Source organism: Neophocaena asiaeorientalis, unplaced genomic scaffold (assembly GCF_003031525.2).
Source record: "Neophocaena asiaeorientalis asiaeorientalis breed wild unplaced genomic scaffold, Neophocaena_asiaeorientalis_V1.1 scaffold35, whole genome shotgun sequence".
In the NCBI taxonomy this organism is placed as follows: domain Eukaryota; kingdom Metazoa; phylum Chordata; class Mammalia; order Artiodactyla; family Phocoenidae; genus Neophocaena; species Neophocaena asiaeorientalis.
Window position 1 is genome coordinate 2,334,355 of NW_020172984.1, and position 20,985 is coordinate 2,355,339.

Sequence of the window (20,985 nt, forward strand, 5' to 3'; positions counted from 1 at the left end):
GCAATGGGGGAGGCCACAAAAGTGAGAGGCCCGTTTACCAAAAAAAAAAAAAATTAAAAAAAAAAAAAAAAAAATGTATAATGCAGCCTCAGACCCCTCCCCACGCATGAGTGGTCAAGGCCATTTCATTCAAGATTTGTTATTCAAGAAACAAGTTAAACAAATAAATTGAGAGAAAATATGGTTCATACCAGGGATAGGCAAACTTTTTTTTTTTGTCGAAGTCCAGATAGTATTTTAGCTTAATGGGCTGTGTGATCTCAGTTGCATGTACTCATTTCTGCTGTCACAGTGCAGAAACAGTCATAAATAATATGTAAATGAGTAGGCATGGCTGTGTTCCAATAAAACTTTATTTACAAAAGCAGGCAACTGGCCTTATTCGGCCAGAGGGTTATAGTTTGTTGATCCCTGATTTTTACTGAACATTAACTTCAGTTAGACTCAAGGCAAGTTTCTTCAAACAAAGAAACAACTAAACCCTTTGAATGGTTTTGATGATCGTTCAAATGTGTGACTTGGCCAGGAAGAGCTGAGTTTGTGGTGGAAAGTAGTACTGTTAGAATATTTGTTACCACCCATAAACCTTACATTGTATGTTCCAAGTCTACCTTAGTCCAATCTTGTAGCAAAATTCAGTTCTTACAATCAAGTTTATTTCTTCCCACAAACTTTCATCCCACCCTGAACCCTCTAAAGTTCAGCTGCAGAGAAGGGACTGTCTATATAGTGTTAGGGCAGGCAGTAGCAGGAGATGAAGTTACCTCATGATCATCTCCAGATAAGTAGAGGCTGATTGTTCAGTACGTACAGTATGCATGTATCAATGGTCCATTTCAGAAAATTCTAAATGAACCAGAAGAAATAATTAAAGGTGAAATATTTTTATTCTATTTTTTACTGAGGTATAGTTGATTTATAATGTTGTGTTAAAGATGAAATTTGTAATAAATACAAACAGTTTCCCCTCAGTTTATCTTGTTTTTGTAATTTAAAAACACTTTTTCATTATAGGTTCATACTTTTGTTTATTAAACTTTCTTAAAGCAAAGCATATACAGTCTATCCTCATTATTCATGAATTCTGTATTTGAGAATTTTTCTACTTGCTAAAATTTAACTCCATAAATAACCCCCAAATCAGTACTCACAGTGCTTTTGCAGTCATTCATGGATTTGCGCAGAGCAGCCACAAATTTCATTTTCTTGGTGAGCACATTTCTAAAGCTGAGATAGAGAGAGGTGATGCGCTGCGTTCTTGTTTTAGCTTTTTTATTGTACACAAGTCCTTCTGCAGTCTACTTGGTGCCGTGTTTTTTGCATTTTTATGCTTTTATTGGTGATTTCACTATTTGCAATGGCTCCCAAGAACAGTGCTGAAATGCTGTCGAGTGTTCCTAAATGTGGGAAGGCTGTGACGTGCCTTTGGAAGAAAATAGGTGTGTCAGAAAAGCTCCACTCAGGCATGAGTTATAGTGCTGTTGACCATGAGTTCAATGTTTATGAGTCAATAATATATATTAAGCAAGGTGTCTTTAAACAGAAACACACAGAAAACAAGGTTTTGTATTGATTGGTTGATGAGAATATTGTGACCAGAGGCACAGGAGCCTAACCCTGTATTTCCCTTAGGAACAGCGGTTCGGTTCTTTAGTTCTGTCTTCATGGTGACCTTATAGAAAGTAACTACAGTGAATAATGAGAATCAACTGTACTTCTTTGAAAGTGCAACCAAAAAGGAGATTATTCAGAGAGGTATTTGAAAAATTTCATCGCTAACAGGGTGACGCCTCTAACTGCTCTTACATTGTCCAGATTCTCGTGCTGCTCCTTTCTTCTCCCTGGGAGAAGTCTCCAAATCCTGTCATTCCTTCAAAGTCCTTCCCTTAAAGGGAGTCTTTCCTTTCACCACTAACAGTAATTTTTGTCTTCCTCTTTTCCTGGAGAACTTTGCTGTTAATCCTGGTTTGGCATCAGACCCTTTGGTTTATTTACCTGTTCCATGCATCTTAGTCTTAGGATCCTCATGGGTCTGTGGGATGCTTGAGAGAAACGCAATCTTACATTTATTGCTTATGTTTTCTCTTTCTTCTTCTCTTCTGATTCTTCGCCTTTCTACAACATGCTCTAATTGCTCTTATAATAATAATTTTCCTACTTCCATCATCCTACTATCCTGCTTTATTTTTATTGCCAGATTTCTCAAAAGAATATTCCACACTCTTTGGCTTCATTTAGTCATTTTCTACTTTCTTTTAACTTAGTGCCTTACATGTTTATGTATAATAAATGCTTAATCATTTATTAAAATGTAGAAATGCATGCTTTAAAATTAATAGATCCTAGCTTAATTGAATTTACCTCAAAGTCAGAGTATCTTGATTTGAATCTCAGTTCTGCTGCTTCTTAATGTCATTTCTTGGTAAGGCCATGTACGCTCTCAGTCTTTTCTTTAGATGGAATGTCATTATTTACCTACAAGGCTGTTATGATTTTTGAGTGAAATAATGTGTGTATATTTGTTTAATGTATTTGTTGAAATTCGAGTTGGTGTTGCAATATGTACTTAAGCAAATCTATAGCTCATCTAAATTCACAATTTTACCTTAATCAGTCCAAGCCTTTCCCTTATAAAGTGAGGGATTTGAAATTCATGATTTCTAAGGTCCTTATCAGTTCTAAGTTTATAATTTTTATTTTTTAAAGGAAAAATTGAGGCTTCTGAAATTGTCCAGTCTCTCCAGATACTAGGTCTAACTATTTCTAAACAACAAGCAGAGTTGATTCTTCAAAGGTAAGCTCTTCCTCTATTGACAGTTTTTTTTTTTTTTTACTTTTAGTATCCTGTATTAGAGATCTGCCTTTGTAAGTGTGGCTTAAAACAAATCCTTGTACCTTACCATTCCTCACTATGTACTTTCAATATCTTTCTCCCCTTTTTCTCGCTTTTCATTTTGTGTGTACACATATACCTAAAGTGTAGGAATGGGAAAACTCTTTCAAGGCCTCCAGGGCTGGTGCAGTAGAAGAAGCTCTGTTTTCCCTTTTACGTGACTCCTTTACCACTCACACAAAACACTTCACTTCTGAAACTTCTGGTCACTGAATATGTGGGGTTTTTTCCCCACAACAAGCAATTCTAGCTGACACTAGCTGGGAGTCCTACAACATAACTCAATTCTAATGTTGTCTACCTGGAGGTAGTGTCAGATCCCACAGATTAAGGACTCAGTTTCACAAGACTGCTCTCCACTTCAGATGCCAATCGCAAGTAGTAGGTACCCAGATTACCCACATCTTCTGCCTGACTTGACTACACATCAGAGGTTCCCGTGACGTTCTCCCCCTTGGGTTCAGTTACTTGCTAGAGGAGCTCACAGAACTCAGGGAAACATTTACTTATGCTTACCAGTTTATTACAGGATATTATAAAGGATACAGATGAACAGGCAGACGAAAAGATACGTAAGGAGAGGCCTGGGAGGGTCCTGAGCACAGGTGTCTTTGTGGAGTTAGGTGTTTCACTCTGCCAGTGTATGGATGTGTTTGCTAATCAGAAGCTCCTTAAATCCCGTGCTATTGAGATTTTTATGGAGGCTTCTTCATGTAGGCATGCTCAATTATTAACTCCATTTTCAGTCCCTCTCCCCCTCTGGAGAATTGGGGTGGGATGGGGGTGGGAAGGGGGCTGAAAATTCCAAGCTTCTAATCATGACTTGGTTTTTCTGGTGACCAGCCCTCATCCAGGAGCCATCCAGGAGCCCACTCAGAGTTGCCTCATTAGAACAAAAGATGCCCCAGTGCTCTTATCACTTAGGAAATTACAAGGGCTTTAGGGGCTCTTGCCAGGAACAGGGAACAGAGACCAAGTTATATATCTTCTATTATCTCACAGTGTTTTAAAAGGCAGAATTTGATTGGGTTTTAAAAGGCAGTGTTTTAAAAGGCAGAATCTGATTGTGTTTTCAGTAGTGGAAATCACGGACCTTCCCTTGAGTGCTCGGCCATCAGTGTGACTCGTAATACCTCCAAATGTCAGCTTCCTTTCAGCCATTTCACTGTCTCTTAGTATACTCAAAACTGAATTCATGGGAGAGAAGTCTGAAAGGTGCTGATTGAAACAGCTGAGGCTGAGTCATCAGAGTATGAGAATAGGAATCAGTTGGTTGAAATACAGCCTCCTAGTTCTACTTTTTCAGTAGACGATATGGGTGGGGAGTAGCTGAAATAGGTAGGCAGTCACTCCCAAACATGTGTGCTTCATGTATCTTTATCTTCCGCTCTCAAGTAAAATCCATTTTCCATTTAGGCTTTCATCTCCATCCCTCTTTCCTCTAATTTTCTTATCTCTAGTTCCCCCTCCACATTTATTGAGGACCTTGGCACTTGTCAAATAGTCATTTTCTCTTTAAGTCCTAGGAAACTTCAGTATTTGTGCTGGTGACTCCTCTTTCTAGCGTCAGTGTTCCTTGCCTTCCTCAACACACCTGAGACTTTTATTCCATTTTGCTTCAGCAGCCCGCTCCCTCTTAGGATTGTATCATAACTTGAAGCCACGCCTCGTCTGAAGTCTTAAAAGCCTGTATCCTACCTTCTGACCCTTCTTCCTCCAGATTCTACACTGTCTGGCTCCTATGGTACTTGCATTTTGACTTACAGATCTCTGGCCCCTTCATTTCCACCAGTCTGTCAATCTCTTGATTGATTCCTTCCACCACTCCTACTTACTTTCCCCCAATCCTGAACCACCCTCTCAGTTGCTCTCTTTGCCCCAGCATTTGGGCTATGAAACATTTCTAGAGAAAAATGAAACCATACAAGCCCAGGAATAACCAAGACATTCTCAGAGAACCCTAAGGAGCTGGGGGCCTGCCCTATCAGATATCAAAGAGTTGTTATAAGCTATAATTAAGACATAGTGGTATTGCTACACAGATAGACAAGTTGACAAGTGGAACATACCATCCCAGAAACAGACCCAGCCGTATTTGGGATTTGTCACATGAGAGAAGTAGCTTTGCAAATCCCTGGGAAAAGGAGAGACTATGCAATAAATGGTTCTGGTGCACCTGGTTATCCATGCAGACAGAAATACAGTTGGGTACCTGCCTCATGCCATGCACAGAAATCACAGACATAGAAAACAAACTTATGGTTACCAAAAGGGAAAGGGAGGGTAGGAAGGATAAATTAGGAGTATGGGATTAACAGATACAAACTACTATACATAAAATAGGTAAGCAACAAGGATTTACTGTATAGCACAGGGAACTATATTCAATATCTTGTAATAACCTATAATGGAAAAGAGTCTGAAAAAATTATACATATAACTGAGTCACTTTGCTGTACATCTGAAACTAACATAATATTGTAAAACAGCTGTACTTCATTTTAAAAAAATCAAGCTAAATGTGAAAGTTACACTGCAATACCTTTAGAGGAAAAAGAAGCAAATGTCTATATCTCAGTATAGGGAAGAATTTATTTTAAAAAAATACAGAAGTCAGTAACCATATATGAAAAGATTGATAAATTCAGCTGTATTATAATTAAGAGCATCTATTCATGGACACTATAAATAAAATGAAAAGACAAAGAGAGGGTACTTGCTAATTTATGACTTGAAGGATTAAATCAACTATATAAAGAACTATACATATTTAAGAAAAAGACACAACCCATTAGAAAAATGGGCAAAAGATATGAACAAGCATTTCACAAGGGGAAAAACATGAATAACAGATGAATATGATGAGATGCTCAACTTCGTTAGTAAGTTGAAGAGAAACGCAATTTAAACCCACAGTGAGACTATCTTATTTAAGAAGTTTGTCGACACTAAGTGTTCTGCAGCTTTAAGCTGCAGAGTTTGGAATTCATTTATTCATTCAACAAATATTTGCTCTGTGCCAGGCACTGTTCTAGACACTTTGGTCATATCAGTGAATAAAATAAAAAATCCTTGCCTTGTGGAGGATGCTTGCATGCGTGTGTGGGGGGTTGAGGGGTAGGGTCAGACAATAAACAATTGCATTAAAATAGCAAATAGTGATTAAAAAATAGAGCTATAAATATTTTAACCCAGAAGAACAGTGTCATAAACATCAGTAGTAACTAGGACTCTTATGCAAATATGGAATGTTAACACCTGTGTGATGGGACAATTGAAAGTTTAAGTGTAATTTCATGTATGCAATCAAAGTAAAAAGTGGCACTGGAAAATATAATCATAAATATCTGAAAATAGCATTTTATCTGACTGCCATCTTTATGCATCACTTTCACACAAGTCATAGAATAAATATAAAATTCAGAGGAGACACCAAAACTTTTTTTCAGATATATTCATTAATTCAATAAATAAATGAGCACTTTCTTTGTACTGCTTTAGATGTACACTTTAGATGCTGGGTCTACAGTAGTGAACAAAACTATCAACATCCTGGGCAGTTTATAAAGTTGCTTTTAGGAAAATAAACAGGTACAAATGACATTATTGCCAAGAACCTACTAAAATAAGCAAAAAGTTAATGAAAAATATCCAAGGCTACAATATGTTAATTTTAAATGTTGAAGATAAGGTACCAGGATTTCTTAAGACTCAGATGGCCCAATCACCAAGTTTGATTTTATTTTTTACAATCATTGGTAATTTTCTTAGCTTAGAGAAAATTGGAGAGGGAAATTGATAGTGTATCTTGAGTATATTCTGAAGTCACATCCAAATGTTACAATAGAACATGAAGAACTATCTTCTTGAGCCAGTGTAAGAAAAAATCGATCATAAATTCATTCATTGCTACCCCCCAATTTTAACTTCCAACATTAGTGTTTGACAGCTCATTGACTTGGAGTTTGACAGAGCACCAAAAGTAGCCTTTAGTGAGACCTGTAATTTGGGGGTCTATTTTTATCTAAATGATTAAAGCAGATTATCAAATGCTTGTTGCCATTTCCCAAAACCTTTTAAGAATATTAAGTTGGAAGAGAAACTGTCATTCTGCAACATGGCCAATAATGTTAGTTTTATTTATACATTTTATTTTGTTCTTTAATCAGCTTCTTTTTATTTTCAGCATTGATGCTGATGGGACGATGACAGTGGACTGGAATGAATGGAGAGACTACTTCTTATTTAACCCTGTTACAGACATTGAGGAAATTATCCGTTTCTGGAAACATTCTACTGTGAGTACGCTTTATGTATTAATTTATACTTATTTGGAGCTATAAGCAATTGGTATGGTTATCATCCAAAAGCACTCTGTAACACTTATGGGCCATGGTACCCGTCTCAATAGCTCTTTAACTTGTAAAGTTCTACGTGTTCTGTTAGGTGTATACTCAGAGTATATTAAAACTTTTTTTTTAATTAATTTTATTTTATTTATTTTTGGCTGTGTTGGGTCTTCATTGCTGCAGGTGGGCTTTCTCTAGTTGCAGCGAGCAGGGGCTACTCTTTGTTGAGGTGTGTGGGCTTCTCATTGCAGTGGCTTCTCTCGTTGTGGAGCATGGGCTCCAGGCACACGGGCTTCAGTAGTTGTGGCACATGGGTTTAGTAGTTGTGGCTTGTGGGCTCTAGAGCACAGGCTCAGTAGTTGTGGTGCACGGGCTTAGTTGCTCCGCAGCATGTGGGATCTTCCCAGGCCAGGGATCGAACCCGTGTCCCCTGCATTGGCAGGAGGATTCTTAACCACTGCGTCACCAGAGAAGTCCTGGGGCTTTTACCTTTTATAGATAATATATTGCCTAAGTAATCTCAGTACCTTGTGGTTGATAATGACCAAAGATCCCTTCTGAAACTTGCTTGTTCAGTCAACCACCTACATTTATCTCTGGCTTAAGGCACCTGTAATAATAATCATGGAAGGTTAAAAAATCTTTGGCTCATCTTCTTAATATTGCACACCTATCCATCTGTATTCTTCTAAACTTTCAAATTTTAATTAAATTTCATTAATGTCCTACTGAAATATCCTGGGGTAAATGAAATTCATTTCATTCTGCAATCTGTTCCTGAAAACAGTGGGAACTCTTTGAGGGAATTTTTATTTTTCTAATGGGCTTGACTTCTATACGTATTCCTGGATTTCAGTACATTTTATATGCACTAAATGAAGCCTAGAGTTCACATTGTTACTAGTAACAATGCCTAAACTTACCTAGAGCATTGTAGAATTATTGGTGACTAATGCCTTTTCAACTATGAGTATAAAATAATACTATATTTGTAGTTCAGTTGCCTTGACAAATTTTATACTTATGTGAAGTCATATTTACATGATCAAATTCTTATTGTATCTTTGGAGATAGTAATAGTTGAGGCTACAATCATGTATCCATTTTATTGATTGTAAAATGAAGAAATAGAGGGTTACTACTATAGCAAAGCTCCTTACCCTGACACTCTTACCTATAAAATCTTTTACACTAGAATCATTTAGATAATAAAGTTATAAAAATATTATTATAGAATTTTGTTTCTGTCAAGCTATGTTTGTAACCTATAGTAATATTTAGAGAAGATTGGAAGGTAGATCATTTTAAACAATACCTCCCTGTAAGCTAAATTTTATATAGAATCTATTGCATGTTTTAAATGACAAGTCAGATTTATAAAAATATTTACAGACAGTCTATATAGGAAATGAGTTTAGGGGTACTCAAATTACAGTTTTAATTTAATTTTTATTTATATCTTTAGAGCACATATCATGTTATAAAGTATAATGTGGATATAATTTTGAGATAAAGTGTGTATCTTTAAGAACTGACAAATTATTTTCTTTCTGTAGCTAAGGATTCACTACCTCTGATCAAATGCTGCTCTTTCATTCTGACTTAGACCTAGAAGAGAAAAGTTATTCTGAATCTATTAAGAAAAAAGTTGTGATTTTTGGTTTTGTAAATTTGTAATTACTGTTAATTTTCATTTCTTGTGGACTGATACTGTACTTCATTTAGCGTGAATAGGCTACTTATAATTGCCTGTATGCTCAGATTGGTTCAGTATAGTACTTTCTAAGGATTGAAGCTGATCTTAATTATAAAATATGTAATTCTTCTTTCAAAGAAGCAAACCTTCTGGAATGATCTGTCTTTAATTGATGGAGCCTGGGGCTCTTTCTTCCATTTTAACAGGGTATTGACATAGGAGACAGTTTAACTGTTCCAGATGAATTCACGGAAGATGAAAAGAAGTCGGGGCAGTGGTGGAGGCAGCTTTTGGCAGGAGGTGTTGCTGGTGCCGTCTCTCGAACAAGCACTGCCCCTTTGGATCGTCTGAAAGTCATGATGCAGGTGAGCTTTGCGATCTTCTAAGTTTGCCCAAAATATTCTGAAACAATGAGAAATACGGTGCATTGATAAAAGTTTAAAAATTTCGCAGTGATAGTCATACCTTTAAAAAGAAATCTCTCAATTTTATTGCTATTAATCCTAAATTCAGTCCATGTTAAGTATTTCAGTGTTTGACCAAACCTTAAATTGTTGGTACATGTGTGTGATGAACTGTTAATCTTGGCTTTCTGTGACTATTCAAATGTTTAATTAGAAAAGGAAATCTCTAGCCATTATTGTAGGGTTCTCCTTAAATTACTTATATTTTCCTTGTATTTTATGTTCTTTCTCAAAAGAGGGTTTTTCTGAAATCTAGAATCTTGGAACAAGGATGTAACTTAAAAAATTATTCTAAAGCTGAGGTTGGCAGGAAAGACCTGGGTTTATAAGCTGACTTTCCTATTTACTAGCAGTGTAGGCTTGGCTGGTCAGAGTGAAAAGAAAGGAAAAGGAAAGGATTAATATTTATTTGGTGCTCATTATGGTAACCAATTTAATCCTCTAGTAACAGCATGGGGGGATTTTATCCTCATATTATCTGTGGGGAACACAAGGCTCAGAGAGTTAAATGACTTTTCCTTTACAACAAATTAGACAAGGAATGGAGTATTTCTGGCTCTAAAGCTCATGGTTCTCAGACTGCATGAAACCCCTGAGGCCTCATTTTCCTTCATTCTAGAATGGGAATATGAATATCTAACAAGGGTGGTTGTAAGAATTAAATAATGTAAGATATGTGAAAATGCCTGGTAGGCTGGAACACCCTGCTAGAATATGCTAGCTGCTTAAAAAAGGTTTTTAAAAGTTATGTTGTTATACCTATGGTCAGCACTTTTTATATTTGCCATTAGATTTCTGTACAAAATGATTTCTGACAATATTTTAAACCAGCATCCATTGAGAATGTACCTACATCTCAAAATATGTTTAGGGGTAAAGATACTGCTTTTAAAAAAAAGGAGAGGGAATCGGCCTGTATGTTTTTCTTTAGGAACAATAGTAAATTGACTTTGAGAGAGCTTGAATAAGCATATTTTTTTCCTTTGTCATATTTTATTGTGAAGTTTATTTAAAATAAAATGGATATATTTAGACTTTTGTTCCTGAAAGTTCAGGGGTTTCCCCAAACTACCTTCAGATTCATTAATTCACAGAACTCACTGGAAGCTTTTATACTCACGATTATGGTTTATTACACTGAAGGATATATATTAAAATCAGCCAAGGAAAGAAGAGCATAGGGCTTCCAGGGAAGTACCAAATGCAGAGTTTCTGTTGTTTTCTCCCCAGAGAGTCAGAATGTATTATTTCCTGACATTGGCATGTGACAATATGCACAGAGTTGCACACCAACCAAGGAGACTCACCTGAGTCTTTGGTGTCCAGAGTTTTTATTGTGACTAGATCACATACTGCCCTCATGGCTGACCTTTAGTCTTCAGCCTCTCCCTTCCTCCCTTCTTGGTTTTTTTTTTAAATAGTAGTCACTCATTTTGTGTAAGCAGAAACAATCAGAAGAATAGCTGACTTTTTAAATTACTTTTGGTTTATTAGATTTAATCAGTTTTATATAGAGACAAGCATAAGGTCTAGTTTATTTAAACAACTATCACATCGGTAGTATGAGCCAGGTAATTCATCAGTATTCACTGGGTTAGGCAGTTGGTACATGAGATTTCGAGATAAGCTGTAGAAGTTACAATTTTTATTTTTGGTGTCAGGCTGTGTGTATTCTATTCTCTATGGCTCTGATAAACATAACATCCAGATTGTTTTGAGTCCCATTTATATTTCAAGTCAGTATTACTTCTCAGGGGGAGGGATAATATATTACATTCAGTATATTTTTCTAATTTTTCTTATACTGAACTTGCTCATGTTCCAAAGGGTGTTCCATAGCCTAATAAATAATAAGTTGGTTCATTTTATCTTATGAACGTTGTTCATAATTTTACTTTTGATCATGCCTTCTCTGTTTGCTTTCCCACACTGAGGGTTACGATTTTTCTTAGTTTTAGATTCAGAGTCAGGCTTCTAAAATGATGGTAATAGTTCTTCCCATTATATATTTTCTCAGCCTTCTATATTCTATTTTCAAATACATCTTCATGCAGTAATAAATAATACTGAAGAAAAGAGAGTGGATTGTATGGTTACTTTAGAAATAGTAATAATAACATCCCACCAGTATTTAATATCGTTTTGCTTTTGTTTTTAGGTCCATGGTTCAAAATCAGAGAAAATGAACATATATGGTGGCTTTCGACAGATGGTGAAAGAGGGAGGTATCCGCTCACTTTGGAGAGGAAATGGTACAAATGTCATTAAAATTGCTCCTGAGACAGCTGTTAAGTTCTGGGCATATGAACAGGTAATAGTTATCACCTGTGGAATTTGTTAACAAAGGGGAGTTAATAAACCGATTCAATAACAATTATCATACAATGCTTTTTAGATTATTATTTTAATACATGATAATTTTCCACATATATACTCCATGAGGAATTTCTCTTATAGGAGATTAGACTAGATAACCTCAGAGATCCCTCATGACTCAATTCTGAATTTCATATTACTTAAAAAGACTTTTGTGTTCTTTTCTAAGTAGCTCTTAAAGGAAACGTAAGATTTTAGCTTATTCATTTTGAATTCAGAATAGAAGCTGCACACTCACATAAGTTTTTTGTGAAAGTATCCCCATCCAGCATCTGGAAGGAAAACTTTTAAGTTGAAGTCCTTTGTGTAATTTGACATTGCTATAAAATTGAGCTGAATTTAGAGTGCAAGCTCCATGAAGGCAGGGGCTTGGCTTCTTCTCCGTGCACTCCAGCATTTAGACAGAGCCTGGCGTGTGATAAGCACTCAGTAAGTGTAGAATGAGTGAGTGAATGAGTAAATGAATGAATGCATTTACCTCTGAATCAGCTTCTCCGTTGACTTAGATTGTTTAGGATGCTCAGATATTAGGATGCTGCTTCAGCATAACTTGATGTTAAGAGGAAATACAGTAGTGGATTTTAGAGTTTGGCTTCTCTTTGTCATTAGCAGAATTGTCTAGTTAAGCACGCACAAAATTATTCTTTCCACTGTCTCTTCCATCATTGTTGACCATAGATGATAAGAACCTTGAAATTGAATCCCACCTTATATTTTGTATTATTTCAAATAGATTTTTGATAATTTTGGAGAACATTTTGTTCTGGAGCAACAGAATACTCTTGAGAAGATTACAAAGTCTAGTGGTGTTTTTTTCTTGGCTTAAGAAATAGAGAAGCAAAGAAAACATTGAAGAAAATCTAGCCTCCATGACTTTAATTGCAGCTTATCTTTGGGAAGTATATTTTCCTTCTGTGAATGTTTGAAGATACATATCACGACTAGTAAGGGCTAGCATTTTAGATACCTGTAGGTTATTCTGATCACATACTTGGATTTTATGATAGGAAAACCAGACCCTAAATTAAATAAGTATTCAAGTATAAAACCATTATTCCATATGCAGGAAGTCAATATTTTTGAAAGTCTGTATTATTGCAAGCAAATGTATGTATTATACTTTATGCTACTTAGCAGATTCTTACCTTGAACACTACCAACAGGCATCCAGCCAGGCTCCTTTCTCAGGCCTCTTCACAATATTTAATTACTGCATGCTAACTTTTCTTAGAGATCACGAGAAAGCTCTCTGCACAGTGCGGTATAGTGTTCTTGTGGTCTCTGGGACCTATTATGCCTGTCCATTTTCTGCCCCCTGCTGAAGGTCTTTTCATCCCTCGGGGTTCTCTTAAGCCCAAAGCCCAGCTTCCTATGAGAAGCATTTCCTAAGCATCCCAACCAAAACTGATGCCTCTCCTGCCTGGTTTCCTTAGAGTACTATTTTACAGAATATCCAATTTTCCATCGGATAATGGAAAACCCATTGTTTATCCCAGTAAATTATAAACTACCTTGGCATAAATGTTATGCCATATATATTCTCAAATTTCCTAGAGTACCTAACTAGCTCACTTTTGTATTCAGGTAGGTCTTGTTCATTGAATAACTAATAGCTTAGAAAACAAAGAAAAGAATATTTTCAGCCTGGTACGCAGCTCTCTTAAACACATCAACATGGGATAAAGCTGCGGTCCATTTGGGTCCTCATTGCCATAGCAGTTCAATTGTATCAGGAACAGGGTGGCAGTACGGTGTTGTGTTCCCATGGTTTCAGCTGCCATCTGCATTCTAACTGCTTTCCATTCTAACATTCTTCTCTTCATCTCTATACCTGCACATCCACCTGAGCACTGCATATCTGTGCATCTCCGCTTACATATCCCAAGGGTACTTTACAGTCATCCCTCCCCCACCCCCCACTCCAGTGACACACACACACACACCATTCCTCTTCCTTAGGTCATATGGTGGTGAACATCTTTCAAGACTTTGCTCGGGAGTTATTTCCTCCAGGATACCTTCCCTTTGTTTCCCTCTGTTAGCACTCTCACACTGAATTCTGATGATCTCAGTACTTATCTCTCTTCTTAAGGAGACTGTGAGCTTCCTTAGACAGGATCTGTTTTCAGGTGTGTGTTCCCAGCACCTTGCCCAGTGCCAGTAAATCCTCATTGAATGAGTGTGAGTCTTCAGTCCATTAAGATGAAGGGGAAGATGGGTATTTGAGCAGAAGCAGCAGCCTGTGGACAGAAATGTTGGCACAGGAGAGCATCACTCACTAAGGAAGCTGAAGGTGGTCCACTGGGCTTAAGTGTAGTGGAGTGTGTGTCCAGGAAGATGATGATGAAAGCAGGCTGGACAGATAGGCAGGAGCCAGATGTGATAGGAGTCTAGATTTTATCCCGAATGTGGTGAGGGGGTTATTGAAGCATCTTACATAGGGAAGTGGAATAAGTATATTTACATTTAAGAAAGATCAATGTGGAGAAAAAGTGAAGAGGTATTGGAAGAGAGTGTGGCTGTAGTTGAGGCAGGGAGACTATTTAAGGAAATATTTCAGGAATTCAGGTAAGAAATGATGAGGACCAGTATAAGGAGACGGCTGTAGTGATTGAAGAAAAACTGAAATGAACTGAAAACTATTTTGGGAAATAGAAAGAACGGAACTCACTGAGTGAATGTAGAGGTGAGAAAGAGGAATCAAGGGTGATACTCTGGTTTCTAACTTGAGCAACTAAGTATGTAGAGAACACAATAAGAGGCACAAGAGGAACTGATTTTGAGGTAAAACGACAGGTTGCATTTTGGACATGCTGGGTTTGAGCTATTTCTGTAACACGTACAAGGAGCTGTCCAGTAGGACAGGGAGGATGTGATTGAGGTGAAAAGCCTTTGGAATGGAGCCCTCAGGAAGGCTTATAGAATGAGAACAATTCTGGGGATATGTCCAGGGAGAAGTAGGAGAAACTTGTAGAGGAGACTGAGAAAGAGAAGCCAAAGAGACAGGAGGAAATCCAGAGAAAGTGACGGCCTAGAAGTCAGAGGAAGAAGAGGGTTCCATGAAGGGTCAAATACTGCAGGGTACTAAATACAATAAACAGTTTATCTTTCAGAATTTACCAGCTCCGAGACGGGAAAGCTTGGTATAAATGTTTCAGTGAGGTAATGAGATGATAAACCAATTGAAATGAGCTGAAGTGAACAGGAGGTGAAGAAAACTGGACAGTAGACACCTTTGTCGGGAGCTTGACTTCAGTGAAGGGAAGGAGAAAAGAAGAGGGAGAGAGTGATAGGTTAGAAGCATGTTGGGTTTTGATACGTTTCATTTTGATGACATGCCTATGGCTGAAGGAAGCATGTCAATACAAAGAAGGAGGTTAAAAAATATAAGTGGGAGAGACTGACGACAAGTGCAGCAGGTATTCAGAGGAAGTATGTGTGTGGACTAGGGAGTGGGGGGTGGAGGGGCTGGGGGAGAAATGGGTACTAACCAGTCTGCTGACAGGATTAGCCTTTGACTGTGTGGAGGACTGTTCTCATGTCAGCTTGGGAAGAAAAAGATATAAGTGGATGTGGGTGATTGTGTGGGAAGTGGGCAGGAATACCAAGATATCCTTGCCTGGTGGCCTCTCTGTTCTTCCTTGAGTTCCCAAGAAAGGACTTTTTTTGAGAATGAGGGAGGAAGCGGTATTGGAAGCTGGAGGAAAATGGAGAAGGTTGAAATAGGTATTCTAACAAATGGAGAGTTGAGATAGATAGGATGGATGGAAAGAAAGAAAAAGAAAGAAACAAAGAAAATTGAAAGAAAGAAAGGAAGGGAGGGAGGAAGGAAGGAAGAGAAGGAAAGAAAAGAAAAAAGAAAAGAAGGAAGAAAGAGAGAAAGAAAGAAAGGAAGGAAGAAAATTAAAATCCTGAAAAGGATTTTAGGCTGGCTTTGAGAGCACAGCTAAGTCATCTTTGAGAAAGTCAAATTCTGTGGCCTTGAGCAAGCCACTTAAAGTCTCTGTGACTGTTACCTCCTTTCTGGGGTAGGAATTAAGCTTGGTGACGTAGTGTTAAGCACCTGTCCCTTTGCCTAACCCTGTACAGGCTCTCTGTCCTCAACTCTTACCTTTGTGCATTGTATGTTCTGGGGTGCAGGAGCCCCAAACCCCTACACTTTAAATATTTATTCACCAATCACTAAAGAATACTTTTGATAGGTGCTTTTGGGATGGGGGTACACTATGTAAACGATGTCTCTGAGGTTCCTGTTCATATGCAGGACGGTTTTCAATAAATTATATTTAATGATTGTGATAATCTGACATGCAGGAAAATCAATAGGGCCTACGCAGAAGGGAGTTTTGGTTAACATTCTGGTGCAGTTCAGGAAATAGAGCCTGTGGAAACATTGATCTTTGGGGGTAAGCAGATATCTGCTATTTGGGGAACTTTGTGAAATCGTAATATATTTAATTTTTATCATGAGCAGAGAAACACAGTTTTACTAGGAGAAAGTATTCCTGTGTTTTTGCATTGAGCTCTTTGGATCCCAAGGAACAGAGACTGGCTCAGGGAAGCAGGCTGGAGGTGCCTGCGGCATTAAGGGGAGGAGCCTCAGGAAGTGCAGAAAGTGGAACCTCACTGACCTGTCCCTTCTCCATGTGTCAGCTTCTCTATTGCTTTATCCATTTCTCCCTCAGGTGTCAGTGCCTAATTATACCTGTAGACCCACCTCACATTTCTAGGAGAAGGAATCTGGTTTACCTGGCTTATAACCACAGTCTGTGTTCGGACAGAGATTTTCTCTCCAAGTTGTAGAAAGACAATATTGAATATATTAGTATTAACAACAACAATAACATTTACTGAACATTTGCCATTTGCCCGGCGCTGTGCTGTGTTACGTGTATTATCTGATCAAATTCTTTCAACAACCCCGTGAAACTGGGGTTATCACAGATGAGGAAACTGCATGTGGACATGTTCATAAACTTGCTCAGGGCCACACAGACCTAGGGTTCAAGCCCAGGTCTGCCTGACTGTGGAGCCCATGATGTTAACATCCTGCCCTATCGGTATTTCGGCTGCATTTGTGCCAGATTTCCCCCTTTGGCCAGATCAGCCATGTCGGTTGCTTTAGTACTGGTGGGCCAGGTGAGCTCTGGGGTCGAGATGTTAGTATGGTTAAATGTATTACCTACAAAAACTGTCTTTCTAAGTTGTTTTGTTAATATTTGTCACTTATTTATTAGTTTTACTTATACTGGTGAAAATAAACTCATCTTAAGAAAAGGAAAACTATGGGGAAAATATCTAAAAATTGTGAACACTTTATTAACCTGTGCGTCTGAGGAAGAACGTTGTGATGAATCTGTTTTAGCAAAGGAGCTACCGGGTCCCCTCTGTGGATCATCTGTGTTTTGTGGAATTCTAACTTGAAAATCACTGTCCAGTAAACTGAATGTATTAGCATTCAAACCTTGCTTTTCTGTTAGATATTGTAAATGCAGTGCATTAACAATTAATAATTAATGTGCCTTTTGAGAAACATCATATTGTCAATTGATTTCTAGGAGCTGATTTGTATTTTTGTATTGTCTTAGCTTGGCCTGCCATAACAAAATACCATACGCTGGATTGTTTAAACAACAGAAGTTTATTTCTCACAGTTCTAGAGCTGGGGAGTCTGTCGTCACAGTGCTGACCAATTCAGTTTCCAGTGAGGGCTCTCTCCCTGGCTTGCAGATGGCCACCCTCTCACTGTGTGCTCACATGGCCTTTCCTTGGTGCATACATGTTGGGGGGAGAGAGAGAGACAGGGGTGAGGGGTAGGGAAGGAAGGAGGGAGAGAGTGAGCATGTGTGTGAAAGAAAGAGAGAAAGAGAGAGAGGCCCCACCTCATGATCAAACCATAATTACCTCCCAAAGGCCCCAGCTCCAAATACTATCGCATTGGAGGTTACAGTTTCAACATATGAATTTGTGGGGGGGATGGGAAAGGGGGGGGGAGAACACAATTCATTCTGTAGCAGGTATTAATGTGCATTTAAAACTTTATTTACACAGTACAAGAAGTTGCTTACTGAGGAAGGACAAAAAGTAGGAACCTTTGAGAGATTCGTTTCTGGTTCCATGGCTGGAGCAACTGCACAGACACTTATTTATCCTATGGAGGTAAGTACCATTGTGAAGTCTGATTGCATGAACGGTGTTTGTATTATTATCTATTACTGTGTAACAAGTTATCCCAAGATTAACAGTTTAAAACAACAAGTATATATAATCTCACGGTTTCTGTGGATCAGGAATCCGGGTGTAGTTTAGCTGGGTTCCTCTGGCTCAGGGTTTCTCACAGCCTATAGCAGGGTGTCAGCCAGGGCTGCAGTCACTGCAAGGTTCAACTGGGAATGGATCTGTTTTCAAGCTTATTCACGTGTTTGTTGCCAGGTTTCCCTGGCTGTTGGTTGAAGATATCAGTTCCTTATTGCAGGGTCCTCTCCATAGGATGCTTGAGTATCCTCACAACATGGTAGCTGGTTTTTCCAAATCAGTCATCAAAGAGAGCACCCAAGATAGAAGCTGCAATCTTTGGTCACATCTGCTCTATTCTGTTGGCCACAAAGACCACGCCTGGTAGAGTGTGGAAGGGGACTACACATGGTGTGAATACCAGGAGGCAGGGATAGTTGGGGGCCATCTTGGAGGCTGGCTCCCATAGTGTTGATAAGAATTATAGCACCCATTCCTCTCCAAAGAGTTTCTGTACCATAAAGTTCGTAATGGAACCTTAGAATTTGATTAGGTGGTGGTAATCCTAACTGGACATCCTTTTATTAGAGCATAGGTTAGCAAACCATGGACCTGTGGACTGTTTTGTACAACCCTTGAGCTAAGGATGGTTTTCATATTTTTACCTTTTTAAGGTGGTTTAAAAACAACAACAACGAAAAAGCAATACCAAAGAATATGCAACAGAGACCTGGTATTTCTGTCCTGCAAAGACGAAAATATTTACTTTATAGAAAAAGTTTGCCAACTCCTGCTTTAGAGCAAGAATAATATTGTAGATGTGGTTATCTTTATTGATATGACAAAGCGTTTTTCAATAACTGATAAGCTTAAGAAATACTGTTAGTTTTCACCTTTGTGGTATGCATATTCATATAGCTTTCCTTGCAGGCATCTTAACATGGTTGTTCATATTACTCCACACACCCCTCAAAAAATGTCCTAACTCAATACCTAGGCTTCCTCTTATATCCTCCATCTCAGTTAATAGCATCACCTTCCCTCTTCTCTGCCGGCCCCATCCCAAGTTCCAAGCTAGAAACACTGGGATCATCCTTTACACTACCATTTTCCCCACCCTCCATATCTAATACATCACAATTTTGTTAAGATGTCAATAGATTATCTTCTATTTCCTCTGCTACTGCCCTAATTCAGATCATCTTTACAGCAAAAGGGATCTTCTTGGCTCTGGTCTTAGACCCTTAAGAGAGATAATTTGTGAGAGAGAACACATCAACAAACTGGACAGTCATTTGAGTGACAATATATGCTAGATATTTGTTCTTTGTAAAGTGACGTCTTTTGAATTCTGTGATGATAGCGTTGATGTGAATAATAATATTCATTATATTCTTTCATAACCAGGTTCTGAAAACCAGGCTGGCTGTAGGCAAAACTGGACAGTACTCTGGGATGTTTGATTGTGCCAAGAAGATTTTGAAACATGAAGGCATGGGAGCTTTTTACAAAGGTTACGTTCCCAATTTATTAGGCATCATACCTTATGCAGGTATAGATCTTGCTGTGTATGAGGTGAGTTTGTAGCAATCTTTTGAATCTGAAAATGTAGTTAAATAGTTCTCATTGTTAGAATTTGACTTTATATAGAGAGGTACATATGTATCAGGAAACAGTTTGTGACCAAAAGTAGATTCAAGGATGTGTTCTTTTATCTTTCTTTTCAAGTTCCTTGAATATGAGACCCCATATGCCTGTGGTCACTTTTGTATTAGATTTCCCTGTTAATTATTTTTATTAATGAAGAGAATACTCTCACATTCAGATATAGTTGTTCACTTCTCTAGCACCATGTACACAAATTAAATCAAAATAGATTAAAGACCTAAATGTATGACTGGATACTATAAAACTCCTAGAGGAAAACATAGGCAGAATCACAGCAATCACAGCAATATTTTTTTGGACCCGTTGCCGAGAGTAATGGAAATAAAAACAAAAATAAACAAGTGGGACCTAATTAAACTTAAAATCTTTTGCACAACAAAGGAAACCATAAACAAAACAAAAAGACAACCTATGGACTGGGATAAAATATTTGCAAACGATGCTACTAACAAGGGATTAATTTCTAAAATAGCTTAATATCAAAAGAACAACCCAATCAAAAAATGGGTAGAAGTCCTAAATAGACATTTCTCCAAAGAAGACATACAGATGGCCAACAGGCACATGAAAAGATGCTCGATATCGTTAACTACTAGAGAAATGCACATCAAAATTATAATTAGGTATCACCTCACACCAGTCAGAATGGCCATCATGAAAAAGTCTACAAATAATAAATGCTGTGGAGAAAAGGAATAATAATGGTGTGGAGAAAAGGGAACCCTTCTGCACTGTTGGTGAGAATGTAAATTGGCACAGCCACTATGGAGAACAGTAGTGAGGTTCCTTGCCAAATTAAAATAGAACTGCCATATGATCAAGAAATCCCACTCCTGGGCGTATATCCGGAGCAAACTCTAATTTGAAAAGATACATGCACCCCAGTGTTCATAGCAGCACTGTTTGCAATACCTAAGACATGGAAGTTAACCTAAGTGTCCATCAACAGATGAATAGATAAAGAAGATGTATTTATACACAATGGAATATTACTGAGCCATAAAAAAGAATGAAATAATGCTATTTACAGCAACATGGATAGAACTAGAGATTATCATATTATGTGAAAGACAGAAAGACAAATATTGTATGATATCACTTATATGTGGAACCTAAAAAAATGATATAAATGAACTTATTTACAAAACAGAAATAGACTCACAGACATAGAAAACAAACTTATAGTTGCCAGAGGGGATAGTGGGAGTGGGAGGGATAAATTAGGAGTTTGGGGTTAACATATACATACCACTATGTATAAAATAGTTAACAACAAGGACCTACTGTATAGCACAGGGAACTATA

General features: G+C 37.8%; 1 protein-coding gene across 1 annotated transcript in view; it reads left to right on the forward strand.

The window, feature by feature from the left end:
- Nucleotides 1–20,985, forward strand: part of SLC25A24 (solute carrier family 25 member 24) — a 46,401-nt gene that overhangs the window by 15,038 nt on the left and 10,378 nt on the right. Inside the window, exons 3-8 of the mRNA XM_024742111.1 lie at nt 2,707–2,794; nt 7,080–7,191; nt 9,145–9,303; nt 11,561–11,713; nt 17,830–17,937; nt 19,420–19,587. Of these exons, the coding sequence (XP_024597879.1) occupies nt 2,707–2,794; nt 7,080–7,191; nt 9,145–9,303; nt 11,561–11,713; nt 17,830–17,937; nt 19,420–19,587 (788 nt within the window). The remainder of the gene's footprint in view (nt 1–2,706; nt 2,795–7,079; nt 7,192–9,144; nt 9,304–11,560; nt 11,714–17,829; nt 17,938–19,419; nt 19,588–20,985) is intronic.